We start from the raw sequence: 18,279 nt of genomic DNA, 5'->3' as shown, positions 1-18,279 counted from the left end.
TAGAAAACCGATGCATGGGGTTCATCAGTAATAATAATGAGAACTGAGTACTTCCCCTTCGCTACATGCTGCCCTAAACCCTCCCCGTGCCTTATCGTATCTAACCATCCAATACTCCAATGAGGCAGGAAAGGTTATCAGTATTTCTCCTTTTACAGAGAGAAACCTGAAGCATGGAGGGGTAAGGACTCTGCCCAAGGTGACCCAGCTAGCAAGTGGTGGTTCTGGGATTTTAGCCCAGGAGCCGAACCCCGGGGGCTGCTCTGAGCCACCAGTGTCTACGGATGTGCATTTCTCCAGGGAGGGGCTCCCGGCCCCAGTGTGATTCTCAGCAGGGTCTGGGACCACTCCCCCACCTCACACACAGGATATGGGCTGCTGCTTTAAGATGTCTCCCTTCTCAGGAGGAACTCCCACTGCCCTTGCTTCTCAAAGTCTGGGGAAGGGGCTGGACATCTTGTTCATCAGACCCGCTGCCGTCCTGCCCATGGTGTCCTAGGGAACCCCACTCTGTTCTAAAGGAAAAGCTCTGGGCGCCTGGGTGGCTCAGTCCGTTAAGCATCTGCTGCTCGGCTCAGGTCATGATCCCAGGTTCCTGGGGTCAAAGTTTCTGGGATCAAGCCCCACTTCTCATCAATGATCTCCTTGCTCAGCAGGGAGCCTGCTTCTCTCTCTGCCTGCTGCTCCCCCTGCTTGTGCTCTCTCTCTCCTTCAAAAATAAACAAATAAAATCTTTACAGGAAAAGCTCCTTTCCATTTCCCCCACCTTTCGGGTACATTCGAGGACATTCCTTAGGTTTGCTGAAACCTGACTCTCTCTTAAGAGTTCGAACCTATTCTCAGACTTTGAGGAAGCCTTGGCCCCTTCCCTGACCCCAAAGCAGAGAGCCTGTCCACAGTGAACAGTGACGGTTCTTTAGTGTTGTGGGGGCACTGGGGACAGAAATAAGCAGGACAGACTGTGGGATCCCTCCTTCAAAGACATCAGGCCTCCCCAGGGAAATCTGATCTCATTCAACTCCTTCGACAGCTCAGGTGTTAATGACACGGGACACTGGCATTCTGTGGGGTGGGGGCGTGGCATCCGCAGGGAAGCCGCCTTCCCAGCTCGGGCTTTGAGGAGGGTGGGGAATGTGGGCCAATTCCAGCTCCCCGAGGGGCGCTCCAGGCCACTGCAGTACCGGATTCACTTTCCAAAGCCCAGGTCTGCCTGCTTTCACTGGGGGCACCACCCCCGCCCAGCTGGCTCCGACCCCAGGGTAACACCTCACTGACCCAGGTAACACCTCCGTTCACACTCCCGTGGCCATGACTCACCTGCCCCGCTTTCATTGTTCCGCACCCTTCTGCTCCCCCCACCTTACCGAGCCCTTCACGCTTCCTGCAAGCTCTTTGTCATCTCTGGGCCCTGCTCCAACAGGCGCACAATGGTTAAGAAAGCTGCTGCTGATTTAACGCTGTTAACACAGTCGGATTCCTATTCGCAGGGATTCCTTCAACACACCAGCCTGCTCTCAGCTCAGGGCCTGGGAGCTGGTCGTCCCTGTGCCGGTCCCAGTGGTTCCCTCCTTCCCCTTTTCAATGGCGAATCAAATGCCACCTTCTCAGTGAGGCCTTCCCTAACTACTGAGTTTAAAACTACAATCCTGAGTACAGCATGGTGACTGGTAGTGACGCTGCAACGGAGTATTGCCAAGAGTTGCTAAGAGAGTAGATCTTAAAAGTTCTTACTTTTAAAAAAGATTTTATGTATTTATTTGAGAGAGAGAGAGAACATGAGCAGGGGGGAGGGCAGAGGGAGAGAGAGACAGACGCAAACTCCCCGCTGAGCAGGAAGCCCAGACGCAGGCTCTGTCCCAGGACCCAGAGATCATGACCTGAGCCCAAGGCAGACGCTTCACTGACTGAGCCACCCAGGCGTCCCAATCCTAAAAGTTCTTATGGAGAGAAAAAAAGTTTTGCAACTATGTATGGTGACAGAGGTGAACTAGACCTACGGTGGTGATCATTTTGCAATATACACGAATATTGTATCACGTAGGACACCTGAAACTAACACGAAGCTCTAAGTCAATTATGCATTGATACAGAAATAATAAAAACACCCTACAATCCTGTCCGTACAAAACTTGCATATGAATGCTTATAGCAGCATTATTCATAACAGCCAAAAAGTGGAAACAATGCGGAAAAAACCCAAATGCTCATCCACTGATGAATGGATACACAAAATGTGGTATCTCTGCGTGTATATCCCATACGTGGGGGGATATTCTTTGGCCACATAAAGGAACGAGGCGCTGATTAATGCTCCAACATGGATGAACCTTGAAAACTATGCTTGGTGAAAGGAGCCCGTCACACACCCTCTATTCCATCTCTGAAAAATGTCCAGAATCAGCAGAGCCACAGAAGCAAAAAATAGATTAGCAGTTGTTTAGGGCTGGGGGTTAAGGAGTAGGGGTGAAATGGGGTACGAGGACTGCCATTAAGTACGGGATTTCTTTTGGGGGAATGAACATGTTTTTAAAAGTGATCGTGGTGACGGTTGCACAGCTCTGTGAACATACTGAAAACCGCTAAATTGTATATTTTTTAATTGTGTGGTTTAAATGGGGGAATGTATGCTATATGAATTGTATCTCAATAAAGCTGTAAAGAGAAAACGACCTCATACCCCTCTACCCTTACCCGTATTTTGTTCTTCAAAAAAACGTGACCTCACATCCTCCTCGAGGTGCTTCTTCATTATATTCACGGACTCTGACACTTGAATGTTAGCTCCTGTAGGGCAGAGACTGGCCGTCCCCCAATTAATTCATCATCTCCCCAGGCCTGAGACTTGTCAGGAACATCACAGGCACCCAGTGAATATCTCTGAAGGGAAGGCTGAGGGTCCTGAACACCCAGCTGCTCTGTCAGTATTGTCTCTGCACCTGCCCCTTGGCCTTCTCCACATCCTGCCTGGGTCCCGCCCCTCCCATGAAGTGGACACGACATCCCACCTGTCCCAAGGTCGCCTCTGGACTTGAGACTCCGTACACGGATGCTGTTGTTTTAGTCTTAATCACGATTGCAGTACCTCCCCCCTCCCCCACCACCTCTGTCTCACCCTACCTGGGCCGCGTGGACCCCCCCCCCCCCATTTGGATCCCAGACAACCCCAGTCTGGATGGGGTGGGGAAAGAGAGCACAGATTCAGGGAGTCCTGGGGTGGGGTGGACAGGGGATTTGAACCCTGAAGGCCAATCTCCTAATGCGCCCCGACTTGGGATGCCCTCGGGAAGCTGCAGGTTTGTGGCTCCCCCGCGGTGACGGGGCTGAGGCGGAGGTAGGGTCAGGAACCGGGATTAGCAGAAGGTCTGTGCCTGGTGCACAGAGGCTCCCTGTAAATTCTGTTCCTGCAGCGGGTGAGTGAGGCTCCCCGCTAGGTGTCTCTGCTGCCCCCGTGTGTCGTAAACTGGAACTGCATGGTTTCAGAGTGTGCAGCCCAGGGCAACACCGGCGTGGAGAAGGCCGCCAACACCCCGGGAACTGTGGGTCAGTCGCCTGAGAAGGCAGCAGCTGGGAGGATGGTGGTGTCCCTCTCAGTCTCTCCCTTCCGTCTCTGTCTCCCCCAGTCCCTTTCACTCTCCCTCTCTGTCTCTCTCTCCCTGTCTCCCTCTGTCTCTGTGTCTCAATCTCTCTCCCTCTCTCTGTCTCTATCTCTCTCCCTCTGTGTCTCTGTGTCTCTCCCTCTTTCTCTCTGTTTCCGTGTCTCTGTGTCTGTCTCTCTGTCTTGTCTCTCTCTGTCTCTCTCTCTTTTCCTCCCTCGCTGTCTCTGTCCCTCTCTGTCTCTCTCTCTCTCTCCCTCTGCCTCTCTCTGTCTCTCTCTCCCTCTCCCTCTGTCTCTCTCTTCCTCCCTCTCTGTGTCTGTTCCTCTCCCTCTGTCTCATTGTCTCTGTCCCTCTCTCTGTCTCTGTCACTCTGTTTCTCTCTCCCTCTGTCTCTGTTCCTCTCTCTCTCTGTCTCTCTCCGTCTCTTTGTCTCTGTCCCTCTCTCTGTCTCTGTCACTCTCTCTCTCCCTCTGTCTCTGTTCCTCTCTCTGTCTCTCTCCGTCTCTTTGTCTCTGTCCCTCTCTCTGTCTCTGTCCCTCTCTCCGTCTCTGTCCCTCTCTCCGTCTCTGTCTCTCTCTCCGACTTTGTCCCTCTCTCTCTTCTGCCCCACTACGGAGACAGCCATATGTCCAGGAACTGCTGTCTTTGCTCGGTGAAGAACTGAGATGTGCCCAGAGAGAGGGTGGAACCAGGCTCCTGCCCGAGGGACGACAGGGCCTGACCACAGTGCCCGCGGACGTGGTCACTGCCGCCCGATCAGAGGCTCTGAGCCAAGTCACGGAGCTGAGCCGCTCCCAGTTTCCTGACCCACAGAAACCGTGAGATAATAACTGTCGGTTGTTTCAAGCCAAGTTATATGTAGGGTTTATGCTGCTTGCAGGATTTTGTTCCTGCAAATCTAAATTATAAATATATAAATTATAATTATAACGAATCTAAATATATTTTTAAAACGTGGACAACTCCTTAACACTTAAATACTGACTTGTTCCTGGCTTTGCATGCCTGGTTCCCTTCTCCTGACTCTCCGTTCCCACCTCCTTCATAGGAAGACTTTCTTCTTGGCCTGATTAGGTCTCAGCTCACAAGTCGTCTTACTGGAGACCAACTGCTCTCGGAAATGCCCACATTAAAATACCTCCCTCCACCTGTCTCTGTCACATATTCTCCATTATCATTATACCTTTGAAGTCCCTCTCACCACTGGTAATTATCTGACATACTGATTATTTCTTTGTTTGTTGTTTTCCCTGCTGAAATGAAAATGGTTGCTTTATTATCCCAGTGCTTAATTTTATTTTTGAAAAAATTACTATCAGTAAAATTAACTTCTTTTTTCTGCTGTCTAGTCCTTGGAATTTTATCCCATGTATATAGATTTGTGGGATCTGGGGAGATAGAGCATTTAAATTTTTTAGTACCTTCGAAGTCATTGCTCTAACAGGATACGGAACAGTTCCACTCCCCAGAAAATTCCTTGGTACGAAAGCTTGTAGTCATAGGAAAGGGCTTTTTTCCCTCTCTCTCTTGCTTACGGCTCTATTGCCAGTGTTGAGAATATTAGCTGGCATAAAGGACACTTGGTAAATATTTGTTGAATTAATTAATTAAACATTTATCGATGCCAGCAAATGTTGGAAGTTGATATTGCAGGGCTCCCGGGACAGATCTCTCCTGGAGATGAGACCTTCGCTTTTTAACACAAAACAAGACAGAGATAGTTTGGCTGACAGGCTCTTAAGAGATTTTTATTGGCACCAGGCATCCCCCATTGCATTGCCTCCCCCAACCATCACTGTAACTACTCGCACACATATGGCAGGGGGACCTACCAGGAGAAAGCTGTGGTTCAGCTATCGGCTGATTTTTGGTTGTTCCAAAAAAGCCCGGACCAGATGATGGGTTCCCTACAGCAAACTCCACTATTCTTAAGTTCTGGGTTCTATTCACCAGAGTATCCCCAGAAAGCAACCCCTTTCCAGCCTACAACAGGGCCAGGTCTGGAGGTCTGTTTGTTCAACGGAGAAAGTCTCATTTAATTCTCTCGGAAGGAAAGTAACATAAGCAAACTGGAGGTACAAATTGTTCAAAGCCATTCTGCTTAAGATGATGTCAGCTCCTTAGCACCGTTTGAAAAATTCTGGCCCCATTCACTGCTCATTCAGCCCAGAAATAGAGCCCAAACCCACTGCTCATTCCATTTGGGTTGTGAATCTCCAGATAAACATTAGAATGTCTTCACAATACACACAGATGAGATGCATTGCTCTCCTGGGGGCTAGAGAATGAGGAAATGAGACAGTGGAGTAGAACAGGGGAGGAGACACAAGGAAAACCTACAAGTAACTCTCATCTCTGTTGTTACTACTCACATGAATTCCACAGGCACATATGGCGACTGAGACCTGCCGCGGCTTCTCCTTCTGGCTTAAACATTCGAGATTCAACGGATTGGTATTTTCCTCTTTGGCTACAAAGACTTATACCATCAAGTGAGTCCTCATTTTCCTAGTGCATGGTCTCAACATCTTTCTCCCCGTGCCTTGTACAAATTTCATCTAGCACATGCCATCCTGCTCCCCCCAGAAGACAGAATAGGAGTGGAGGTGCATGATGCAACTACGTGCTCCCTGACTTTGGTCCCTGGAAGTCAATGAACCGTCTGGTTCTCAGGAAAAAGCCAAACTCTTGAGTTGGTCCCAAAGTCCTTCTTGACCTGGCATTCTCCAAGTCATTCGCCATAACTGGATTTTTCACTTCACAAATGCATCCTTCTCTCTCTGTCTCTTGCTCTCTGACCTTTTCATATACTGGTTTTCTCTCTTTTTTTGATACTCTTTCTCCTCATATTTGCCTGAAAAGCATCATCTTACACTTTGAGGTTTAGAATCATCTCTTCCAGGAAGCCTTCCCTGATTGCCCTTCCAGATTCTGTAGGGTGTTCCTACTCTATCCTATCCTGGCCCTCACGTGCATATTTCATCCAGTCTCTTCTCCCACATTCAACTGTAAACTCTACACAATAGGGACCTTGTGTCTCCTATTCGCCACTCCCTGGCCAGCACTTACAGCAGGCCCAGAATATGAACTCCATAAGTATTTGTTGAGAGCTAACTGGATTTTGAACCAGGATAAATCCAATCTGATCTTTCTGGGAAGACAGCATCAGACATACCCAAAAGGACCCTGACTGGTCCAAGTGATTGAGAAAATAGTAACAGGGCCATCTTGAGATTTCCTTTTAAACTTCCGCAACGCAAAATCCAAAGTGGCTACTCTCCCACACTGTGCAATTCCATTCTTTTGCCTAAGACCTTAGATGTTGAGATCCGACTTTCCAGAAGTTTCCAGGTGTCCTTGTGGTCAGGAAGATGAAGTAATTTTTCTGTTGACAAGCTTCCTCAGGGCGCCCTTCAGATCCCGGTTCCTCAGGCTGTAGATAAAGGGGTTCAGCAGGGGGGTGACCGCCGTGTACATTACAGCAGAGGCTTTCTCCTTCACAGCTGTGCGCACAGAGGAAGGACACAAATAGACCCCAATGGTGGTCCCATAGAAGAGAGCAACCACAGACAGATGGGAGCTGCAGGTGGAAAAGGCTTTCTTCCTGCCCCCTGCAGAGGGGACCTTCATGATGGCCACAATGATGCAAGCATAGGAGGCCAGGATGCAGAGGAAAGGCGTGGCTATCACCATCCCGGCCACGATGAGCACAAAGATCTTGTTCACAGAGGTGTCAGTGCAAGAAAGCCTGAGAAGAGGAGTGAGGTCACAGAAGTAGTGAGGAATCTTGTTGTTCCCACAGAAAACCAGGCGCACCATCAAGAGGATATGAGTGAGGGAGATGAAGCAGGAAAACACCCATGGGCCACCAGCCAGCAGGCCACAGAGGCGTGGGTTCATGATGGTGGTGTAGTGTAAGGGGTGACAGATAGCCACAAACCTGTCATAAGCCATCACAGCAATCAAGACACTGTCCATAATGCCAAAGAAATGGAAAAAGTACATCTGGGTCAGGCAGCAGGGATAGGAGATTGACTTGCTCCTGATCTGGATGCTGACCAGCATCTTGGGGACTGTGTTGGTGGCCAGACCGAAATCAACCAAGGAGAGATTGGCCAGGAAGAAGTACATGGGGGTGTGGAGGTGGGAGTCGGAGCTGATGGCCAGGATGATAAGCAGGTTCCCCACTACCGTGACCACATACATGCAGAGGAACAGAGCAAAGAGGAGGGTCTCCTGCTCTGGATTTTCCGAAAGCCCCAGGAGGATGAATTCGGATGCACTGGTTTGGTTCCTTGGTTCCATGGGTAATATTCCTCTGGAAGTATTGAAAGGGAGACGTTACAGGAACGCTACAGAGATGATTCTGGAAGATCAGATGAGATTACAACCAATTTCCCATCCAGACTAAGTATAACACCTGTTTATATACGGGTTACATCTTGAAATATTGCGGAAGCATTTACAGCAACTCATGTCAAGGTTTGGTAGTAGGACCCTCCTATGAGTATTCCCATTTCAGAAAAATATTGAGAGAGTTTTCCATGCAAGAAAACTTACTGAAAACAAAACAAAACAAAAAACTAAGGGATTTACTTCAGGATAAAACAAATTGAATTAAAAATAAGCAATATCCAGGAAGCAATGAACACCCAAGTAACCTGATTATATGTAGAAAAAAATAAACAAAATGCTGAGTTTTAAAATAATAATAACTCACATAAACAAGATAGATTAAGACACCAGGGAACAATTATACGTACTACAGGAAGAGGAATTAGAATAAGTTGAAAGTTTCTTGCACTGAGTTGTGGGAGAATAGAAATGTATTGAGTATTTTGGACTTTCCACATGACTAAAGTTTGGGTGTAACCACAAAATAATGGACATAGAATTTGTAACTTGTAAATTATAGTAGGTTTGTTATAGAACTAAAGAGATTTTGGTCGAACCAGTTTAAGTCAGGAAAGGAAATATAAAGAAGCAAAGAAAAATCACAAAATATATGGGTGATTTCGACAAATGTTTAAGTGGCTTTAACTAATCTTTAAAAACAGAGACTCTCAGATTGGACAAAGGAACAAAATTCTGGAACTTGTGTGTGCAACAGATATGCCTAAAGTGTAATGACATGGAAAGTTTGACCATCAGGAAATAATAAAGGTATATCAAGAAATACTAACCAGGGGTGCCTGGGTGGCACAGTCGTTAAGTGTCTGCCTTCGGCTCAGGGCGTGATCCTGGCGTTCTGGGATCGAGCCCCACATCAGGCTTCTCCACTAGGAGCCTGCTTCTTCCTCTCCCACTCCCCCTGCTTGTGTTCCCTCTCTCGCTGGCTGTCTCTCTCTGTCAAATAAATAAATAAATAAAATCTTAAAAAAAAATACTAACCAAAATGGAGATGAACAGCTTATGTTAGGCTATGTGCTGCTGAAGCAAGCTGGAAGACGGGCAGCTTGTCAATATCGGATGAGTCATACTTAAGGCAGAGGCATGAAAAGGGATAAGGAAAGTCATTATATCATAATAAAAGGAAAATTCACCAGAAAAAGAAAAAAAAATCAAACAGCTACTAATGTGCATTTAATAGCACAGGCTTACAATATATAAAGAAAAAACTAACAGAACTGTAAGGAAAACATGATAAATCACATCATTTTAGGGGATTTTATCATATCTTTTTTAGTAGTTGAGACACCGGGGATGGAGGGTTGCAAATTTTTAGTAAGGGTATAGAAAATCTGAGTAACACAATTAACCAGCTTGATTTGAGCATTACATGAAATTATCAGAGAATCCACATGTTTTTCAAGGACACATATCTCCAAAAATCAGCAAAGGTTAATATCAAAGAATACATATCGAACAGAGCATGTTTTCTGATCATGATGTAGTCAAATTAGAAATCAATAACAAAAGATAATCAGCCTCTTCCTATATGTTTGGAACTTTTAAAAGCACATTTAAAAATAATGTATGCATCAAAGCAGACATCATCATTGAAACCAGGAATATTTATACTTTTTAAAAAACCTATCCATCTTTCTATTTATCACTTATCTATCTATCTATCTATCTATCTATCTATCTATCTATCTATCATCTATCTATCTATCATCTATCTACCTATGTAGATATATAGGTATAGATATACACAATGTAATATTATGAGCCTTTTAAAGGATGACATCTTGCCATTTGCAACAACATGGGTGGACCTAGAGGGTAGAATGCTAAGTGAAATCAGACAGAGAAAGACAAATGCCATATGATTTCACTCATGTGTGGAATCTAAAAAAACAAATGGACAAACAAAAAACAGAATCAGACCTATAAATACAGAAAACAAACTGATGGTTGCCAGAGGGAGGGGGTGGGAGGATGGGCAAAATGGGTGAAGGGGAGTGGGAGATACAGGCTTTCAGGGAATGAATGAAGTCACAGGAATAAAAGGCACAGCATAGGGAACACAGTCAATGATGTCATAGTGTTGCATGGTGACAGATGGTGGCTGGACCTGTGGTGAGAATAACATAATGTCTAGAGAAGTCGAATCCCTAGATTGGACACCTGAAACTAGTGTAACACTGTGTCAACTATACTCAAAAAGAAGCAACCCCCAAAACAAAAAAACTTACCTAAACCAAGGAGATGCAGGTAAACCAGTATGTAGAAGCAAATTCATGTTCTTAAATGCGTAATTTAGAAAACAGAGCTTGAAACTTTAGAACTACTGAAGGTCCTAAGAGAAGACTTCCACAATTAGATTACATGATCATGCTCGCTCAGTTCATATTCCTGTTTCCCTTTAGTGATGACTTGCTGGGTGATGTCATGGAGACGGCAGGACAGTTTTCCATCTTCCCTGCAAAAAAACACCAAGTTTGACAATTATCCATCAACCAGAGTATGTGTGTAGGAGTCCGGGGTCCAGTGGAGAAGTTCCAGCACACAGCTAGAGCAAAAACAACCTGAGATTTGATACTTTGAAGAGGTAAGAGGAACAGCTTCACTGCAGCCATGGTCACACTTCCCCAAAGCAGCACAGCTCAGTGCCCAGAAGACACCCTCAGCCCTTGATTTTTCCAAAGGGGTAAAGTGAGAGCTCCCCCAGCTGTGCAGGAGGCTGCCAAAGGGACCCACTTCCTTCTCACCCCATGCACAACACTGAGGGGAGCTACGTGACTGAGGGCAGGGAAAGGCTGGGAGCCTCTCCAACTATGAGGAATTGAGAGAAAACACACAAACTTGAGCATTTCAGGGCACCACCCCAGGGAAAGCAAACTGGAGGCTGTCAGCCTCTGGCCTGGCTTTGCAGGATCAAGAGAAGGTATACAGTCTTAAGAATGCCCCCTCCCCATGGGGACAAGTATGGAGCAGGTGTATTCATTGAAAAGGTCTAAAAATCCGTTGAAAAACCTAAGAACCCCTAGAAGGGCTAACAGAGGGATTTTTACCCCAAAGCCAGTCAGGAAAGACTGAAGGAGGTAACTGCTTCTTTGAATGTGAAAACATCAATGCATGATTTCAGGGAACATTAAAAATCAACAAAACATGACACAACCAAATGATGCAATAATTTTCTAGTAACTTACCCTTAAGAAATACAGATCTATGATCTGCCTGATGAAGAATTCAGAATAGATGTTTTAAGGACACTCAACAAGCTACAAGAAAACACGGAAAGGGGGCACCTGGGTGGCTCGGTCGGTTTTGTCTGACTCTTGATCTCAGCTCAGTTCTTGATCTCAGGGTCGCGAGTTCAAGCCCCACATTGGGCTTCACGCTGGGCATGGGGCCTACTTAAAAACACAAACAAACAAATAAAAACACAGAAAGATAACACAATGAAATCAGAAAAGAAATACATGCACATGATCTTATATATAGAAATCCCTAAAAACTCCACACACTCACACGCACACACACACACACATGCACACACACAAACACACACATAAATGGTTAGAACTGATAAATGACTCAGTGAAGCTGCAGGATATGAAATCAAGACATAAAAATCAGTTGCATTTCTATACACTAACAATGATCTGAAAAAGAAAGAAAACAATCCCATTTACAATTGCACCCAAACAATAAAACACTCAGGAATAAATTTAACCAAAAAGATAAAAGATCTGTAAACCAAAAATTAAAACACCGATGAAGGAAATTGAAGAAGACACAAATAAATGGAGAGACATTCTGTTACGAATAATTAATATTGTGAAAATGTTCCTTCTACTCAGAGTGACCTACAGATGCAATGTAATCGCTATCAAAATTCCAATGACATTTTTCACAGAAATAGAGGACATGGTCTTAAAATTTGTATGGAACCACAAAAAACCCCCAAAAGCCAAAGCAATCTTGAGAAAGAACAAAGCTGGAGGCATCACAGTTCCTGATTTCAGCTATATTACAGAGCTCTAGCAATCAAACAGTATGGTACTGGCATAGAAACACATAGATGTGTGGAACGGAACAGAGAGCCAAGAAATAAACCCATGCATCAACGGTGAACCGATCGTTTACAAGGGTGCCTAGAACACACACTAGGGAAAGGATAGCCTCTTCAGTAAATGGTGTTGGGGGAACTGAATATTCACATTCAAAAGAATGAAAGTGGACTCCTATTTGACACCACTCACAAAAAACAACTCAAAATGCATGAAAGACTTAAATGTAAGATCTGGATTCATAAAACTCCTGGAAGAGAACATAGGGGAAAGTTCCTTGACATCAGTCTTGGCAATAATTTGTTTTTATATGACACCAAAAGCATAGGGAACAAAAGCAAAAATCAACAAGTGGGACTAGAGCAAACTACAAGTTTTCCACACAGCAAAGGAAGGAATTGACAAAGAAAAAGGCAAGCTATAGAATGGGAGTAAATATTTGCAAACCATATATCTGATGGTGGATATATCCAAAATATATAAGGGATTTATACCACCCAATAACAAAAATGCAAATAACCCAATTAAAAATGGGCAAAGAACCTGAATAGACATTTCTCTAAAGAAAAGAGACGAATGGCCAACGGGTACATGAAAATGTGCTCAACACCACGGAAACACAAATAAAAATCACAACGACAGATCACCTCACACCTTTTGGTGGCTTTTACCAAAAAGACAATATACAACAACTGTTGGTGATGATATGGAGAAAAGGGAATCCTTGTACAGTCTTGGTGGAATGTAAATTGGTGCAACCACTGTGGAAAACAGTGTGGAGGTTCCTCAAAAAGTCACAATAGAACTACCCTACGATCCAGCAATCCCTCTTCTGGGTTTGTATCTGGAGGAAACCAAGTCAGCATCTCAAATGGCTATCTGGTCTCCCACGTTCATGACAGCATTCTTCCCAATAGCCAAGATAAGGAAACGACCTAAGCGTCCATCAATGGGGAATGGATAGAGAAGGTGTGGGCTATATATAAAATTCAGGCATGAGAAAGAAGGAAATCTTGTCATTTGTAACAACATGGATGAACCCAGAGGACTTTATGCTGAGTGAAAGATTCCAGGCAGAGAAAGACAAATATTATATGACCTCATTTATATGTAGAATTTTTTTTTTAAAGTCAAACTCATAGAAAGATACAGTAGAATGGTGGCTACCAGGGGCTTGGGGAAGTGGGGAGATGCTGGTCAAACGGTATAAACTTGCAGTTACAAGATGAATAAGATTCAGGGATCTAATGTGCAGATAATTACTGATACTGTATTGTACACTTGAAATTTGCTGAGACAGTAGATCTTAAATATTCTCACTTTGGCTCTCTTTTCCTTAACAATTTTGGTCTTACAATCCTTTGGAGATTCTGCTAAACTATAAGACTCCCCTCCTCCCTGACCCCCACCCCAGGAAAATATACACCTTGACATCGCTTTGCATTCCATTTCGGGGTGTTCATGAAATGCCCTAACTCCACATTAGGGTCCACTGTTAAAAGCTTTCTTTGTAGAGGTTTGCTAGTTTCCAGAGGTGATTCTCAGACTTAAAATTCTAGGCTTCCAACACCCAGACCTGAATTCCTGCCTGCAAACTCAGTATTTCCACCTGGAAAATTTTTATGAATACAGCGTGGAATGATGGGAAGCACACAGGTAACTGGATCCAGATAGACCAGAATTAAAAACCTGGCTTCTTAACCTGGTGACTATTAACCTCTCTAAACTTCATTTTCTGTATCTTTATACTCGGGAGAAATAATGCCCACCTCTGAGTTTTCTTAGAAGCTGAAGCGACCATACAGTACATCCCTGGTTTTTGACTAACGTAATATAATAAAAAAACATTAAAAAAAAAAAAGAAGAAGCTAAAGCGGGGTAGCACGTGGAGAGTGACCCATGTAGTGCTCAGTGTCCCAGCACGGTCTCAGCCAACATCAGGCAGCATCACCTGAGATGGTAAGGAAGGACTTTGAAAAGAGAAACACCTGGATATGCTTCATGGGCTCACCACGTACTAGCTAAGTGACCTTGAGTAAATTGCCTAACCACTAGACCCTCACTTTCCTCAAAAGGGAATGATGATAATGGTATATAATGGATAGGGTTTTCTTGAGGATCAAATGAGATATGCATATAAAATTATCTACAGTGTCTGACCCAGAATAAAATGGTTATAATAAGCAGTGATATCTCCTTCTTTTTTGTCCTGCATGGCAAGTTCATTATATAAAAAATAAAGTCTCTTTTCTTCTAGAGCCTCTCTTTCTGTGAATGAAATCACCATCCCTCTAGACAACTATGACTGAAACATTTCTTCCACTGCCAAAGGCAATCCATCAATGAGTCGCTGCATCTTCCAGAAGTTGAACATTCTATTCTTATACTCATTTTGCATCTACTCCCCCCCCCATTACTTGAAAGCAAATCAAGGCTCCCATTCTTTCTGGGTTGCCAAGTCCTAGTTCTTTTTTTTTTTTTTAAGATTTTATTTATTTGACCGAGAGAGATAGCCAGCGAGAGAGGGAACACAAGCAGGGGGAGTGGGAGAGGAAGAAGCAGGCTCCCAGCGGAGAAGCCTGATGTGGGGCTCGATCCCAGAACGCCAGGATCACGCCCTGGGCCGAAGGCAGATGCTTAACGACTGCGCCACCCAGGCACCCCGCCAAGTCCTAGTTCTTAATTAGTCTTTATGCATCCATTTTCCTCCCTCCAAACCATCCTGAAATCACTGCCTGATTGATCCTTATGAAGTATACCTCTGATTATATCACTTTTATTCATTTTTCCATTCATCCACTCATTTATTCCATAATCAATTATTGATGGTTGCCATATACTGTGGTTTGGGCTGAGTGGCGGGGACAAAGACATGAAATGACACAGACCCTATCCTCCAGACACTCGAAAGCAGGGATTGTATGTCTTTGCTCATTTTTGTGGCCAGCATCTTGTCTGGGATATAGAAGGCATACACACAACTGTTCAATATTTGCATGAATAAATAATGACCCTCTTTTATACTGAGTGCCTCCTATAACACCAGGTACTGCTCTGAGTTCTTTGCCAATTTGCTACTCGCAACAACCCACTGAGCTTGGGTCTCTTTCACATATAAGGAAATGGAGACCCAAGGAGATTAATAAAATCAAATGGTGATTTCTCTCATCGATGGAACATAAGAACTAGGAAGATCGGTAGGGGAAGAAAGGGATAAAGAAAGGGGGGTAATCAGAAGGGGGAATGAAGCATGAGAGACTATGGACTCTGAGAAATAAACTGAGGGCTTCAGAGGGGAGGGGGGTGGGGGAATGGGATAGACCGGTGATGGGTAGTAAGGAGGGCACGTATTGCATGGTGCACTGGGTGTTACACGCAACTAATGAATCATTGAACTTTACATCAAAAACCAGGGATGTACTGTATGGTGACTAACATAATATAATAAAAAAACATTTAAAAAAAATCAAATGGTGCTTCACAGACAACAGGTTGCAGAGCTAAGCCAAGCAGTCTGAATCTGGTGCCTGTACTCTTATTAATCTCTACAATTTTAAGAATCTGGAGTGAACTGATAAATTCACAGTTTCATAAAGGAAACAGACTCAAGAGGCATTTATCAATTTATGGACAAATGGACATAATAGAAAATTACCCTGAGAATTATAAGAGTCCACAGGAAATGCAGCTCAATCAGTCAGTGATTCTTGGAAAGTCTGCCATCTGCACAAGGGACTGTGAACCACTGTTGTCCACTGAACAAACTCCAAATGTTCACCTTCACATGACAAAAATCTCCTGATTCTACTACAGATCTTCCTGTCTTGCTCTATTTACTACTGACTCCTAAAATTATGTTTTACACCAGATTTGGGGGGTCAATATGCCAATCCCCCTCACTACCTATCCTTCCCTGTCATTTCCTGTCTCCATGCTTCTTCACATTTCATATTAATGAATTCCTAGTATGTGCCAAGCATTATAATAGACATATTACATATATGGCACATCACTCTAACAACAAATTGTGAGGAAGGGATTATAATTTACAAATGAGATGATTGAGGCCCAAAATGGGGACTGGATGTGGAGCTCCCACAGTTATTAAATGGTGAGCTGCCGCTGGATGTCTGCCTGAGTCCAAAACTCACAGCCCTTCCACGGAGCCATGCTACTTTTCTGCACGCTCTCTTCCTGAAGTTCCTTAGCCCCCTTACCATCTTCCACCAAATTCCCTCTCACTTCCTCTTCCTGCGTTTTCCCACAACTCTTCGGAGAAGTTTAAGTCTCCGGAACCAGGAGACTCGCGTGCTCCCTCATCATCTTGACGACGGTCTCCTCAAAGAAACGCAACTCCTATCTCACATGGAACCCTAGAGCTTGGTGTCCATGGTTTCTCAGTAGGAAAGATCAGGAATTTCGATGACTTCAGAGACTCAGTGATGGAAATAACTCAAACTTATGCCAACAGAGCCTGGTGGAAACACTCTTCTTTGAGATACTCAAGTGGACTTGGAAAAGCAGGTCCGCACTGTGCTACAAGCTTATTGCAGAAGGAAGACTCCTTATACTTAATGTCTCCAGTTCAAAGAATTGTTCATCTAAAGAAACATAGTTTTCATCTGGCGGTTGAATTTGAAAGCCTCAAGAGTTTCAATGACTAATTTTTTTTAATTTGCCCGAACAACATGATAAATGTTCATATAAAAGGAAAATTTCAATTTAGGTTTTAATAGTGGTTTAATGCCTTTTTTGAATTAGTGGTTTAACCTAAGTTTTGAAAAAAATGTATTAATACACATACGATAATCTTAAATAGTAGGGAGAACATTAATCACATTTAGCAAACGTTTTTACATCCAAACCTGGATATTAAAAGAAGTGAAACAATTACTTTGAATCACTGTCTGTCAAGGTTCATGATTCACATTTTGGGATGGATTCTTTTCTTACTGCAATACTTACCTTTCTTTTTTTTTTTTTTAAGATTTTATTTATTTAGTCGACAGAGATAGAGACAGCCAGCGAGAGAGGGAACACAAGCAGGGGGAGTGGGAGAGAAAGAAGCAGGCTCATAGTGGAGGAACCTTACGTGGGGCTCGATCCCAGAACACCGGGATCACGCCCTGAGCCAAAGGCAGACGCTTAACTGCTGTGCCACCCAGGCGCCCCAACTGCAATACTTAAATTTTGATAATTTTTTAAAATTAATATTTGATGTAGAGGTTCCTCAAAAAGTTAAAAATAGAGCTACCCTATGACCCAGCAATTGCACTACTGGGTATTTACCCCAAAGATACAGATGTAGTGGAAAGAAGGGCCACATGCACCCCAATGTTCATTGTAGCATTGTCCACAATAGCCAAACTGTGGAACGAGCTAAGATGCCTTTCAACAGATGAATGGATAAAGAAGATGTGGTCCATATATACAATGGAATATTACTCAGCCATCAGAAAGGATGAATACCCACAATTAGCATCGATCGACATGGATGGAACTGGAGGAGATTATGCTAAGTGAAATAAGTCAAGCAGAGAAAGACAATTATCATACGGTCTCACTCATTTGTGAAACATAAGGAATAGCATGGAGGACATTAGGAGAAGGAAGGGAAAAATGAAGGGGGGCAAATCAGAAGGGGAGAAGAACCATGGGATACTGCGGACTCCAGGAAACAAACCGAGGGGGTCAGAGGGGAGGGGGGTGGGGGATGGGTTAGCCCAGTGATGGGTAGTAAGGAGGGCACGTATTGCATGGAGCACTGGGTGTTATACGCAAACAATGAATCATGGAACTTTACATCAAAAACCAATGATGAGTACTGTATGGTGACTAACATAACAAAATAAAAATTTTTAAAAATTAATATTTGATCAGATAATGTAAGTCAAAATGCAGACAACCGTTTAAAGGGACACACTAGTTGTCTATGTAGCAAAAGCTCCAAAGTATTTTTGGGCAGTTTGATACCTTTTATTTTTGAAGTATACTTAACCAGAAAATTGAAAATTTAAATCGACAAAATGATATTTTTAAGAATTTTAAAATGATAAATAATTTTTAATAAAATTGGCCTCTAACTCATAAAACCTGTAAGCAAATCAAAATTAAATATTAGCTTAATGACAAAAACTGAATATTTATTAGAAGCTGTCTCTCTTCACTGGTGATTTACCATTAATTATAAAAGTTCCAGCAAATCTTAGCTTTAAAGGCCCTTA

At 43.8% G+C, this 18,279-nt stretch overlaps 1 protein-coding gene across 1 annotated transcript; it reads right to left on the bottom strand.

Annotated features, from left to right (window-relative positions):
- Positions 1-6,959: 6,959 nt before the first annotated feature.
- LOC123777662 (olfactory receptor 1M1) lies at positions 6,960-7,901 on the bottom strand. Its single transcript, XM_045774446.2, has one exon. The coding sequence runs from the start codon at positions 7,899-7,901 to the stop codon at positions 6,960-6,962; it is 942 nt and encodes a 313-aa protein (XP_045630402.2).
- Between the last annotated feature and the right edge of the window lie 10,378 nt (positions 7,902-18,279).

The sequence above is a fragment of the Ursus americanus genome, chromosome 14 (assembly GCF_024610735.1).
Source record: "Ursus americanus isolate L20-20 chromosome 14, mUrsAme1.1.p, whole genome shotgun sequence".
NCBI lineage: Eukaryota > Metazoa > Chordata > Mammalia > Carnivora > Ursidae > Ursus > Ursus americanus.
The sequence above is the reverse complement of the archived record's forward strand: the minus strand, read 5'-3'. Positions and strand labels throughout refer to the sequence as shown.

Coding starts and splice junctions, on each gene's coding strand:
- LOC123777662 (XM_045774446.2), bottom strand. CDS start 7,901: ATGGAACCAAGGAACCAAACCAGTGCATCCGAATTCATCCTCCTGGGG.